This window comes from Sorex araneus, chromosome 5 (assembly GCF_027595985.1).
Source record: "Sorex araneus isolate mSorAra2 chromosome 5, mSorAra2.pri, whole genome shotgun sequence".
NCBI lineage: Eukaryota > Metazoa > Chordata > Mammalia > Eulipotyphla > Soricidae > Sorex > Sorex araneus.
The window spans coordinates 90102843-90115436 of NC_073306.1; the positions used below are offsets into that span (position 1 = coordinate 90102843).

Consider the following 12594-nt stretch of genomic DNA (forward strand, 5'->3'; position numbering starts at 1 on the left):
TCTTAACAAATAAGACAGAAAAGGCCCTAGGAAGAGACATGCATGATGGCATCCCTGGACCTTCTGCAGATTAAAAACTAACCAGCTCTGAGTGAGGCCATGAGGTGGCCACACCCCCAGCCCAGGACTCTGGACCTTCCAAGTGGGGTTCAGGAGAACTAGATGCACAGTTTCCAACATGCAGGATCAGAGCTCCTATCCTGGGCAGCAGGACACGAGGGGGGAACCCAGAGTCCAGGTCCTGACATGTACAGCAGGGTCTCCAGGGCCCCTAGGCCCTTGAGAGGAGACCGGGACCCCCACACCGGGAAGAGTCTCACACCATGGAGGGGAGCAGCTGGGGTGCCTTATTGGGACCCCAGCCCAGGGCCCTGCTCACACACATTCAGCCCTACAGAGCCAGGGGCCTTCCCGGGAAGAGCAGGGGGAGACACCCCACGCAGAGGACACCCTTCCCGGCACTTGACGATGCCTCCCATCTTGGGGTCCATAGGAACAAAAAAACAGTCACACACAGCCCACCCACTGTCCCCCAAACCTCCATCCCAGCACCTCCCGACTGTCATGAGAAACAGCAGCTCTAGGACCCAGAGGAAGAAGACAGACAGACAGACAGACAGGCAGAGGGAGGGAAGCTTTACTGGGGAGCAGTGGGGCTGGGCTCACACGGGCAGGGAGAACATGGAAATGAGAACAGTGGGAGGGAAGTGGTGACCAGGGACATCGGGATGACGCAGTGGCTCCAGGAGTCCCCAGGAGCCAGTCAGCTCGCAGCTCCTGAAGATTACTTGTTGCCCCACACGGCAACCTTGGTATAAATGGGGTGCGGCCGGAAGCGGGGGGACTGCATGTAGGCGGAGATCTTCTTCAGGCCCTGCATGGGAGAGAGAAGGTCGGTGTCAGCCAGGCCAGCAGCCCCTCTGGCAGAGCCTTGGACACACAACCTGGCAAGAGATGGCCATCCTGCTCGCCAGCACCTCCTGCCAATGTTCCAAATTTTCTAGAACAAATATCTTACTCAGACTACATTAGCGGTCCACAGGGCTCAGTGCCTTAATCCACCAGAGTTATGACACAGCCTTAGAATTCACCACCTCCATGCGGACAGGACCTACAATCAGCTTTATCAGAAGGAAAACTGAGGCACTCAGGCATGAAGCAACTTCCTCAGTCCCCACACAGGCAGGAAAGCAGGCTGGTTCTCTCCCCCATTCTGGACTCTTCCTACAGTGCTCCCCTACCCTCCCCTGCAGGCACCCCGTCCCCGTCTCTCACACCTGCTTCTGCTTCAGAAGGAGGCTCTAGGATTCCCAGGGTCCCGCTGTGGGAGCAGAGCAGACCAGGTGCTCTGAGTGTGCCAGGCCGCCTGCAGAGGGCCGGGCTCCCTGTGACTCAGCAGAGTAGGAGACAGGAGCACGAGAGGAGGGGAAGCAGGAGGCCAGAGACCAGGCACCATGAGTGCTGGGAACAGGGACGGTGCAGGGTCCGGGCTGGGCCAGATCCAACCACATCCTGCTCAGGCAAACTGGGCATAGAACTCAGATGCTTGAGGAGCCATCGCCTCTCTCCCAAGCTAGAGAATGTCCCCCACTGCTCAAAGGTGTTTGAGATCCTGGACTTCCAGTGTCCACAGAATGAGGCTGCAGGACACAACTGTTTTCCAACCACCCAACCACCAAGGACTCCCAGCTGTTGTATAACCTGCCAAGGACAAATAGCCAAGGACCAAAACTCGGGCTGATGTGAGCAAGTTGAGTAAAGGAGAGAAATCCAGAAGTTCAAGGTCCTAAATATCTCCAAGGCCAACTTAGTTTTTCTCCAATCAATAGATTCAGTGTTTCTAGAAGTGGGAGGAAAGCCCAGCTGTGCCCCTTCAGTGGCCCCTGGTCCCACACCCACTGCCCCGCTGCTTCGTCACTCGCCAGCTGCGCTGAGCCTGGGAGGGGGCTCCTGGCTGCTCTGCTCCCCTATGTGCCCCGCTGTGAGTCTGACACAGACCCTCATCTCCAGGAGCTCTGATCCCTGAGCATGGTGGAAATAAACACGGCCTCCCTCTTTAGGAAAGAGTCAGGGGAAGTGGAGAAGGAAGGAAGGGGCGGGGCAGGGAGGAAAGGAAAGAACTGCGACTAAGAGGCATAAAGAGGTATCACAGTGAAGGGGACCCAGTGATCAAACTCAACAACAATGTCACTCCTCAGCCATGCAATGTTGCCCCAGCAAACTGCCAGGAGACGAGAAGCATATTCTTTTGTGTCTTTGATATTTAATATTAGTACTACCATATCTCAGCTTTACTATGGCCAATTAGATACACAGTCCAGAATCTTCTGCTGTATCCATATTGTTCACCAAGGCTGCAGAAAACTCTCTGCCCAGAAAAGTCCCTGACGTCTGTCCCATAATGCCAGCAGTTAAGGGAGCCCCACATGGCCTGAACTAGCCCGTGAACTGAGTATTCCTTCCATCCTCCTGCTCCTTATCGACAAAATGAATGCAATTCTTCTGCTACACTAGGACTGTTCTCAATATTAAATTTGACATTATACGTGTAACATACTAACAGTATGGTGGAGAAAGTCTAGCCCGTAGAGAATTTCACTTATTCCTCATCTTACCTACGGAGCTAGGAAATCTTAAGGAAAGAGAAGGAAGGCCAAGGAGTTAAAAAAAAAGGATGGATAATCAGGAAAGGTACCTCAAAGCGGGCAATGAAGTCCATCAGGTTCGGGAAGGCTTCCAGACTCTTGGGCTCAAACATGCGGAATCGATCAAGGACGTCATAAGCCAGGAAATCCACATAGGTGAGCTGCAGGGACGCCGGGAAGAGTGAGCCCAGACTCCAAACTTAGGCAATGAGAGTTGCCTGGCCCCCAGAGTCTTCCCTTACCTTGTCTCCTGCAAACCAGGACCTCTTTTCCAGAAACTGTGAGAACTGTTTCACCTGGTCAGGAAGTTCCTTCAAGTAATCCTGCTTCAGTTTCTCCTGCAACAAAACAACTACCAGAGCTCATACACCTGGCTCCCTGAACAGCTGTCACCTGCCCCTAGGCTGTACCTGGTCACCCATTGACAGTGGAGAGCAGAGCATGCCAAACTACAACCTGTGTGGGCCAGCTCTGATGTCATCCACCAGTGATATACGAATCCTGTAACATCTGTAATTGTTCTAGTAGGGTGAGGACATGCACACAGCAGTATCCCTGATCTGTCACTCCCACATGCAATCCTCTCTCATGGGTAGCCCAGGGAGTCATAAGCACCTGGCCAGCTGTGAACACATCAGGCAGAAGCAAAGACTCAGGGAAAGAGTAGAAAATTCTAGCTGGTGAGCACAGGAAATGAATGGGTACTGAGTGGCTCTGACACAGGGAAAGTTTTGGGTTGGGTTGGGTTGGGTTTCTTTGGTTTGGGGCCCACATTCAGAGATACTCAGGGCTAAGTCCTGGCTCTGTGTGCAAGAATCACTCCTATGGTGTTCAGGGGACCATATAAGTTGCCAGGAATTAAACCCAGGTGGGCCATGTGCAAGGCAAGTACCCACTTTACTATCTCTCCAGTCCCTGGACAGAATTTTTTTAAGGTCCCAGGTTGGTAGCTGGCCTCTGTATGTGTTGGGATGGAAGGAAACAGCCTGAATAGTTTCTAAGAATCAAAAATAGATGCTCTAAGGAGTTGGTGCCCACTGCAGTCATGAGCGACCAGTGGGAAGGAAACAGGGCCCCTCCTGCTTAGCAAACCCCCAACTCGCCAGGCTGGACGCACAAAGTCGGGACTGTAGCACATCATGGCAAGCTTCATACGGGAGTCCTTAAGCTGATGCTCCAGGATGTCCACACGAATCTGCTCCTCTTCTGTCTCCCCACCTGCAGACACACCACACACTCCCCTCAGTACCCCTAGGCCAGCCCTGGCACCCCACCTGTCCCTTGTGCTTGCCCCACCAACACTCACACAGGTTGTGCTTGCGAGCCAGGTAGCGAAGGATGGCATTGCTCTGGGTGATCCTGCGAGCCCCATCAATTAAGTAGGGCAGCTGAAAGGCAACAGGACATGTCACAGGGTCCCCAGCCTCCTCTGCATCCCACCGTCCCCACATGGAACCCAGCCCTCCAGTGTCTGGCTGGGGTGGGCACAAAGTTAACCTGTCAGAGGACTGAATGAGCTGGAGCCCAGCACCAGGGAGAGGCTGGGCAGCGCCCCGAAAACTCAGGGGGGCAGAGGCACCAGGTCCTGATGTTCTCAGCTGGGACAGGAGAAGGCGCACCCCTCACACATCCCACAACCTCACATTCCACCAGGCCCTGCACCTACATTGGGGAAGTCGAGGCCCAGCTTGAATTTTTCATTCAGCCACTGGCTTCTGTCATAGTCGGGAGCTGTGTGGAGAAGATGGAGTGAGGACAGATCTCCCCAAAGCCCAGCCCTATTCCGGGATGAACAGATGCGTGAGCCCGACCCCGCAAACCACTGGGTCTGGACTCTCACCAAGACTCTCGTTGCAGTTTGAGGGGAAGACACTGAGAAGGCTCGGGGAGGTCTGCTCAGGTGACCCAAAAAGAGCCCATCCCATCACTGCTCAGGAGGCCGGGAGCCCCTGTCAGCTTTGCCTGGAGGGACAAGCAGCACCCAGCAGGGGCTGAGAGGAAGGGGTCACCCCAACCCTCACTCCTCAGAGGGGCCCGGGGGCATGGGGTGTGGCACCATGTCAGCACGGGGCGGGCAGAACTGGAGCAGGCCCGAATGGCATTACCGTCACCCATGGAGTACAGCTTTTCCACATAGTTGGAGTCTGTGTATTCCAGGAGCAGGCGGATGGCGTGAGCCAGCTGGGAGAGATGCGGGGGACAAAAGTGAGAGTGGGAAGATTTTGAAGAGTGACTTCTCTGCTCCAGATGATCCCATACTTAGAGCATCAAGCTTCCCTCTCTTTTAGCCAGAACCTTCAGCTCCAGAGGAACTTCCTGGCAGCATTTCCCACCCTCTCATCTCCATTCCAGTGAAAGACCCCTCACTCACCCCGCGGATGTCCCAGTACCCCAAGGTCATGGCCATAGTGCTGGATTTCCTGCTAGTGCAGTGGCCTCTGCAGAGCTCAGGATTTTATTCTTTGACCCAGCGTGGGGCCCAGCGGAATTGAACTTTCCCCGCCTCTGGGGGCCACACCCTCCAGGTACCAGCCAATCAGACTGTAGAATGAAAGTCATGCCAACCAGCCAAGAGGACCTTGGGCTCATGTCTCAGCACCCCACTGCCCACGAGTCCCAGCACCAGATCCCCAGGCGGGCTGTGATTTTTAGGAATAGCCAGATCTTTGAAAGAGCAAAACCTTTTTGTTTTTCAGAAAGCCACACTAAGCTTCGCCCATATGTGCTGACCCCTGATTTCTAAGGTGACACTGTCCAGTAAATGCTGGTTTGGTGCCCCTCCAATGCAGAGTCTGAATCTGGACCACACAGTCTGTACAGGAGGTATCACCGGACTTTATAATCTTCCCAAGCTTCAGCTGATCTTCCAGAACATACCATCAGTGGGAGGGACACTGCCTGCCCAGGAAAAGGAGCAGGTAAAACGCAGAATGTGGCCTCAGAGTCACCACCTCTTCTAAACTGTCCCAGGACAGTAAGCACTACGTAAATGATTAGCCCTCCTGGATAAACCCTGAACCTGTAACTGGCAGAGGCCCTGCACAGACAGGGGGATACTTCAAGGAGACAGCTTCCATGCACAGGGCCAGACAGACGTGGCATCCCAGGTTGAAGTGAGGGGACTGGAGAGGTACTTGGGCTGCAATGTGTGCAGTGGCTCCTTCTGTGTGTTCCTGTGTGCCTGTCACCAAGTCGTTCCAGGAAAAGATATGATCCATGAGCTCGAAGAAACAATCTACTCAACTTCAGGCAGAATCAGGATAATCAGAGACAGGAGAGAGGGAAAATCGAAAGGACAGGGAAATCCCCCCCAAAACAGATGTCAAGAGAACATTTCCAAAGAGGCACCCTCTTGTATGTTCCAACCCCAGCCCTGACACTGTCCTGGGGGCCTGAGTACTTCCCCACACAGTGTTAGGATGGCCCCAAAACTTACTGGAGTGCACAGTGGACGCTATCCATGTGTGTTCTTGCACTGCCCTTCCAGATCCCCTGGCACAATCACCAGTGGCTCCCACACCTGAACTAAGGCCTCACTTGCTCTGCCCTATGCTGGGGATTGAGCTGGAAAAGGGTCTCAGGCTTGCCCCCTAGGCTCAGGAAAAGGAGAAGCACAGAGCACAGCCCGGAGAGGCCAGAGGCCATGAGACCCCAGCACGGCCCGAACTGGCTCTGATCTGTCACTCTCCTCCCAGCCTCACTCCCCATCAGTGAAATGGAGCTTATGGTTCTTCGATACATATAAATGTTTTAATTCACTTTGATGGTGCCAGAGATTGAACTAATTCCAACATGCAGCTCACAATCCACTGAGCCCAGCCCTGCGCTGGAAAACCAATGCGAGGAGCAAGCAGACCCAGATGCAGCCATGAGTGTTACTTCGGCTCTTCAGCTCAAGGGGCGAACATGAAGGAGAAGAAGCAAGATCGGGGGAAGCCCCTCAAAGCCAGCCCAAATGCCTCCAGGTTTGGGAATCCAGTCAGGGACTTGAGCTCTAATACAAGGACATTGTTGAAATGATGCAGGATCAGATTCCACAGGTGACAGCAGAACCCCCAAGGTGGCACAGCCCGACCTCGAGTATCGGGAGAGGAAGACCTCCAAGTCCTTCATCTCACCCCGACACCCTGCTCTTGGCAGGACCACCGTACTGCTTCCAGATTCTAAACGTTCTTGCGAATAGTCTGGTTCCACTCTGAGGACACACCAGAGCTGTCTCGTGTCACCTCCAGTTGCAGGTGCAGAGACACTGCTCTGAGTGCCAGACCCAGGCCCAGGGGAGCAGCCGTGTCCCAAGTGCACCTGAGGGGGCCCGCAGTGATGTCACATTCCCACAGACCTCGGAGTCTCTGGGCCCCTCAGAGCAGTGAGAGTGTTGGGGGGCAGAGAAGACCCCCTGCATGTCGTGCTCCTGTCCACGCTGCAGCCCCAGAGTCACACAGAGACCAAGGATCAGGTCTTAAATAATAAAAAAGATGCACCATGGAAGGGACTTTCGTGACCACCATCACCTGGCCACCCACCAACTGAACACGACAGGCTCCGAGTGAGGCCAGGAGAGAGCTGAGCCCCCACCTCAGAGCTCCAGACCCCTAAAAGTGGCACATTAGAACAGGTTCAGACATGCAGGAACAGAACTCCCTGTTCTGGGCAGCGGGACACAAAGGGGGACCCAGAGTCCAGGTCTTGATGGGCACAGCAGCCTGGACAGGGCCCCTAAAGCCTCTAGGAGGAGACCAGGGACCCTCACACTGGGAAGAGCCTCACACCAGGGAAGGAAGCAGATGGAGCTCCCTCGGGGGGCCCCAACTCAGGCCCTGCTCACTCATACACTCAGCCCTGGGCAGGGGCAGACCATCCCACACAGAGGCTGCACTTCCCGGCACCCATGATGCCTCCTGTCTTGGTGTCCACAGGAACCGGAAAGCAATCACAGATCCTCCCACCCGTCCCCCAGCCCTGCACATCCCGTCAGTCAGGGGTAATAGCAGCTCCAGGCAGAGTCTGGGACTCAGAGAGAGAGACGGGACACAGCAGACTGAGGAAGGCTTTACTGGGGAACAGAGAGGCTGGGGCACCCCACAGGGAGCTGCCCTGGTCTCTAGGGCAGGGCTGAACTAGGGCGGGGGATACAGTGGGAAATCCATGCCACCCTTCCCCCCAGGGAGCAGAGACCAGGGGCTCTAGCCGGAAGAATCATCAAGACAGAGTCAGGTGGACAAGGGGAAGGAGGAGAAATCACAACAGGGTGACTTTAGGGTGTAGAAAAGTCCAAATATTCACGAGGCTCCACCATAGAAACCACAAACTATTTGTACTTCTGCTTCCTTCCTGGCAGCGCCTACTTGTTGCCCCACAGCGCCATTTTTCCAAACACGGGGCGTGGAAGGTAGCGGCTGGACTTCATGTAGGCAGAGATCTTCTTCAGGCCCTACAAGGGGAGGGAAGCCAGATTAGCATGAGAAACGGTGCACTCACCCCACACACAGGGGGTGAGGACTGTGAGACCAGCCAAGGCCAAATGACACTATTTCTGGGACACCCGGTCTAGGATCTGAGCCAAATACAACCAATGTTTCTCCCACCACAGTCAGACTCTGCACTGTGCAGGAGCCTAAAATCACAACAGGTCAAGAGGCAGACTAAAATCAACTTTCACTGCACAGGAGAGGCTCAACAAGCAGCTTATATGGGAAACTGAGGCACACAGGAATGAAGCAGCTTCCTCAATCTCCACACAGACAGAAAAGCAGCCTGGCTGCCTCCCCATTCTGGACTTTTCCTACAGTGCTCCCCTCTGCTCCCCCAGGGTCCCGTCACTGACACCTGCTCCTGCTTCAGAAGGAGACGTCAGGCTTCCCAGGGTCCCCCAGGGGAGCAGAACAGAACCAGATGATCCGAGTATGCCTAGGCAGCCTGCAGAGGGCGGGCTCCCCATAACTCAGTGAGCAGTGAAAGGAGAGGAACAGGAGGCCAGAGCCCAGGTACCATGAATGCTAGGAACAGGGACAGTCCCAGGGCCAGGGCTGGACCAGAGTCTTTTCCTAGCTGCCCAGTCAAGAGCCTCTCGCCAAGGACCCTCTGGGTGCTGGAACCCAGAGCACAGCACCCCTGGTCAAAGGATTCCCACTGGGGGGCCTTGTTGAGACCTGCCAGGTCCAAAGCTAGGGGACACCCATGTCTCCCATCACTACTACAGCCTTGCCGAATCCCCAAGTGATTCGCCCGAACAGGCCCAAGAAAGAGAACAGAAGATTCCTCACAGTGGGGCGGGATGGAGGCAGACTGAAGGCCAGGAATGGGACAGCTGGAAACTCTGTCCCTGTATGCAGAGCCCCGGGCTGGTCCCCACCCTCCCACACACCCGCACACACGCCACTAAAGCCCGAGTGCTCATTCTCTGAACTCCGTCTCTGACGACTTAGACAGACATTGCTCCCTCGAGCGGGGGGGGGGGGCAGGGGGAGCAGTAGGAGAGCCCAGCGGGGCCCTCACTGGTCCCACAGCAACAGCCACGCTGCTCCCTGTCACTCTGCAGCGACACTGAGCCCAGGAGGGGCTCCAGGCTGTTCCCCTCTGTGCCTCCCATGTTCCTGTCATGGATCCTCATCCCCAGATCCCTGTACATGCTGGAAATAAACCAGCCCCCTCTGCAAGAGAGAGTCGGGCTAACTGGGGGCAGCCCCCTTCCTAGGACCTGTTCATATCAAACCCCAGCCCCAATTCCTGGGATCTCACTGCTGCCCCACACAGGGCTGGGGTGACTAAGGAGCTTGCTGGAGTGCACAGTGGACACTGTCCCTGTCTGTCCTTCCACCATCCTCCCAGATTCCCCTGCATCATAGCCAGGAGCACCCACGCCTGAACAAGACCTAAGGCGCTCTGCGCTGTGCTGGAATCGAGTTGGAAGAGGGTCTCAGACTTGCCCCTCTGGCTCAGGAAAAGGAGAACCACAGTGCACAGCTGGAGACGCCAGGGCAAAGGAGCCCAGAAGGGCCTGGACTGGCTCTGATCTAAACCGTCGCTCTCCTCCGGGCCTCGCTCCCCGTCAGTGAGATGGAGCTGAAGCTCTGGCAGCACAGTGCAGGCTGCTGTGAGATGAAATATGGCACAGACCCTTCCCTGCAGTGTTCTAGCAAAGTCCTGCCTGAGGCAGGGAACAGGAGCTTTCCTTCCTTTTAGCTCCAGCCGAGCAACAGAGCAGGGAGAAGAGGGAAGACAACGGCCCCGAGAAGCACCTCAAAGCGGGCCACGAAGTCCTGCAGGTTGGGGAACGCATCCAGGCACGGGGGCTCAAACATGCGGAGCTTGTCGAAGAGATCATAAGCCAGGAAGTCCACATAGGTGAGCTGCAGAGACAGGGAGAGTGAGCGGCCCTCTCATCTGGGAAACCCGACAGACCCCACGGCCCAGACAGCCCCTTTACCTTGTCCCCTGCAAACCAAGGCCTCTTCCCCAGAAACTGCGAGAACTGCTTCAGTGTATCAGGGAGTCCCTTCAAGTAGTCCGGCTTCAGTTTCTCCTGAGACACAGAGCAGCTGTCAACTCACCCCTGCTCCCTGGGCAAGTGTCACCTGGCCCCAGGCTTGCCCTGGGCCCCAGTGGCCAAGGATGAGCAGTGTGTCCCAAACTACACCCAGTGGGAGCCAGCTCTGATACCATCCACCTGTGATATCAGAGTCCGGTGGGTCCCCCCCATCTGTGTGTGCTCTGGGGGTGGGGGCTCCCATACCCGCCGTGTCCCTGATCTGTCACCGATGTGCAATTCTCTCCCATGGGTCAGCCCAGAGGGCCATGTCCCCCGGCCAGCTCTGAGCACATCAGACAAAGAACTGAAATGATTTGGGGAAAGAATAGAAATCTCAGTAAGTGGGAGACAAAATCTGAATGGACACTGGGATAGGTCTGGAAACAGGATATCTGGAGACTGAATGAAGACAAGGTCTGACCTGCACTGCTTCCTGGGAGAATGTGCTGCAACATGCAGGTGGCATGAAGAAGGCCCTGGGCTCCCAAACAAACATGGGCAGGGAACTGAATGCCACAGGAGCCTGCATGCCCTTCAGACCACAGACCTGAGCCAAGCTCTCCTGTCACACTGTCTCAGCCACTGGGGGTGGTCACAGAGGCATTTAGGGAATTGTAGCAGAGGGGCAACTGGCAAACAGGAGGAGTGGAAATGGGTGCTCAGGTCTGGGCCCCTGAAACAGACCGTGTCCAGCCCAGCAGGAGGGACTCACATAGTCAGGGCTGTAGCACGTCCGGGCCATTTGCATGACTGAGTCCATAATCTGATTCTCCAAGATGTCCATGCGAATCTGCTCTTCTTCTGTTTCCCCACCTGCAGATACACCACACACTCCCCTCAGCACCCCAGGCCAGCCCGGGCACCCCACCTGTCCCCTGCACCCGCCCGCCAACACTCACACAGGTTGTTCTTGCGAGCCAGGTAGCGAAGGATGGCATTGCTCTGGGTGATCCTGCGAGCCCCATCAATTAAGTAGGGCAGCTGAAAGGCAACAGGGCACGTCACAGGGTCCCCAGGCTCCCTTGCATCCTACCTTCTCCATAGGGACCCGGCCCTCCAGTGTCTGGCCGGGGTGGGCACAAAGTTAACCCATCAGAGGACTGAATGAGCTGGAGCCCAGCACTAGGGAGAGGCTGGGCAGCGCCCCAGAAACTCAGGGGGGCAGAGGCACCAGGTCCTGGTGGGACAGGAGAAGGCGCACCCCTCACACATCCCACAACCTCACATTCCACCAGGCCCTGCACCTACATTAGGGAAGTCAAGGCCCAGCTTGTATTTTTCATCCAGCCACTGGCTTCTGTCATAGTCGGGAGCTGTGTGGAGAAGATGGAGTGAGGAAAGACCTCCCCAAAGCCTCCCCTCATTCAGGGGAGCTGCAGTTAAATCAGTGTCATGACCCAAGAAACAGGATTTGTAATTTGATCCAAGTCTCACATTCCAGTTTAGAGGAAAACAATACATAGTAGAACCCCAATACCCATGGGAAAGGATTATGTAGCACTGCCACAAAGCCTTAGGCGGAACTTTCCAGCTACAATTTCTGGGTGAGCAAATCCTCTCCTGCCCTTCCCTGGAAGCAGGCCAAGGAGTGAGGGTGCGGCAGCCTGTCTCATGGAGACAGGAGCGGGGCAGGAGGAGGCCAGCACAGGGTTGCGCGTGGGGATCTGCCGAAGTCAGGGAGACACAAGGCCTTGGCAGTTACCGTCGCCCATCTTGTACTTCTTCTCCTCATACTTGGTGTCCGTGTATTCCAGGAGCAGGCGGATGGCGTGAGCCAGCTGGGAGAACGGCCAGAGTCAGACAAGGGGAACCCTGACTCCAGGTGATCTCTATACACACCCCCAGCCTTCCCTCTCACACCAACCACCACACACACACACACACACACACCACACACACACACACACACACACACACACACACACACACACACACACACACACACACACACACACACACACACCCTAAGGGGTGGCCTGGGTCCCAGCAGGCCCTAGAAGGAACCACATTACAACACACCCCAGCACCCAGCACCTCCCACATGTCCCCTTCCATGACCCTCAGCCCCTCACTCACCCCCCGAAGGTCCCAGTACCCCAAGGTCATAGCCATGGTGCAGGTTCTGTCTTGGAGCAGATGGCTCTGCTGAGCTGGGCTCTGGCTTTATGCGCTGAGCAGGGCTGGGACGTGGCCAGAATTCAGAGCCGCCCCCGCTCCGCCCCCTGGTTCACACCCCTTCCTGCCCCTTAGAGGAGGAGCCACAGAGGCCCAGACACAGCACAGGCAGGACAGGAATCCTGGGCTGGCTCTGGCACCGAGACACTAATGCCACCTGTGCCCTCACGCATTGCCCCTCCACGCAGCGTCTGTTCCCAACAGCGTAAAGCAGCACTTCCTCCTCCTTCCCTGTCCCGGGTCAGG

The 12594-nt window shown here is 55.9% G+C and overlaps 2 protein-coding genes across 2 annotated transcripts; both read right to left on the minus strand.

Annotated features, from left to right (window-relative positions):
* Positions 1-646: 646 nt before the first annotated feature.
* LOC101546243 (glutathione S-transferase Mu 1-like) lies at positions 647-4999 on the minus strand. The gene is made up of 7 exons (XM_004620066.2): positions 4751-4999; positions 4312-4376; positions 3952-4033; positions 3763-3863; positions 2888-2983; positions 2696-2806; positions 647-874 (listed from the first exon to the last, which is right to left on the minus strand). The coding sequence occupies exons 1-7, from the start codon at positions 4758-4760 to the stop codon at positions 785-787; spliced, it is 555 nt and encodes a 184-aa protein (XP_004620123.2). The 5' UTR covers positions 4761-4999; the 3' UTR covers positions 647-784.
* A 2677-nt stretch (positions 5000-7676) lies between these two features.
* LOC101546676 (glutathione S-transferase Mu 2-like) lies at positions 7677-12385 on the minus strand. Its single transcript, XM_055138956.1, has 8 exons — positions 12250-12385; positions 11876-11951; positions 11422-11486; positions 11073-11154; positions 10886-10986; positions 10072-10167; positions 9884-9994; positions 7677-8076 (listed from the first exon to the last, which is right to left on the minus strand). The coding sequence occupies exons 1-8, from the start codon at positions 12283-12285 to the stop codon at positions 7987-7989; spliced, it is 657 nt and encodes a 218-aa protein (XP_054994931.1). The 5' UTR covers positions 12286-12385; the 3' UTR covers positions 7677-7986.
* Between the last annotated feature and the right edge of the window lie 209 nt (positions 12386-12594).

Excerpts from the sequence above, each read along its gene's own strand:
- LOC101546676 (XM_055138956.1), bottom strand. The coding sequence starts at position 12,285 with ATGGCTATGACCTTGGGGTACTGGGACCTTCGGGGG. Across the intron at positions 11,952-12,249 it reads GGTACTGGGACCTTCGGGGG|CTGGCTCACGCCATCCGCCT; the intron begins GTGAGTGAGGGG and ends CCGTTCTCCCAG. Across the intron at positions 11,487-11,875 it reads GAAGTACAAGATGGGCGACG|CTCCCGACTATGACAGAAGC; the intron begins GTAACTGCCAAG and ends TTCTCCACACAG.
- LOC101546243 (XM_004620066.2), bottom strand. Across the intron at positions 2,984-3,762 it reads TGTGCTACAGTCCCGACTTT|GAGAAACTGAAGCAGGATTA; the intron begins GTGCGTCCAGCC and ends GTTTTGTTGCAG. Across the intron at positions 2,807-2,887 it reads CCTGGTTTGCAGGAGACAAG|CTCACCTATGTGGATTTCCT; the intron begins GTAAGGGAAGAC and ends GCGTCCCTGCAG.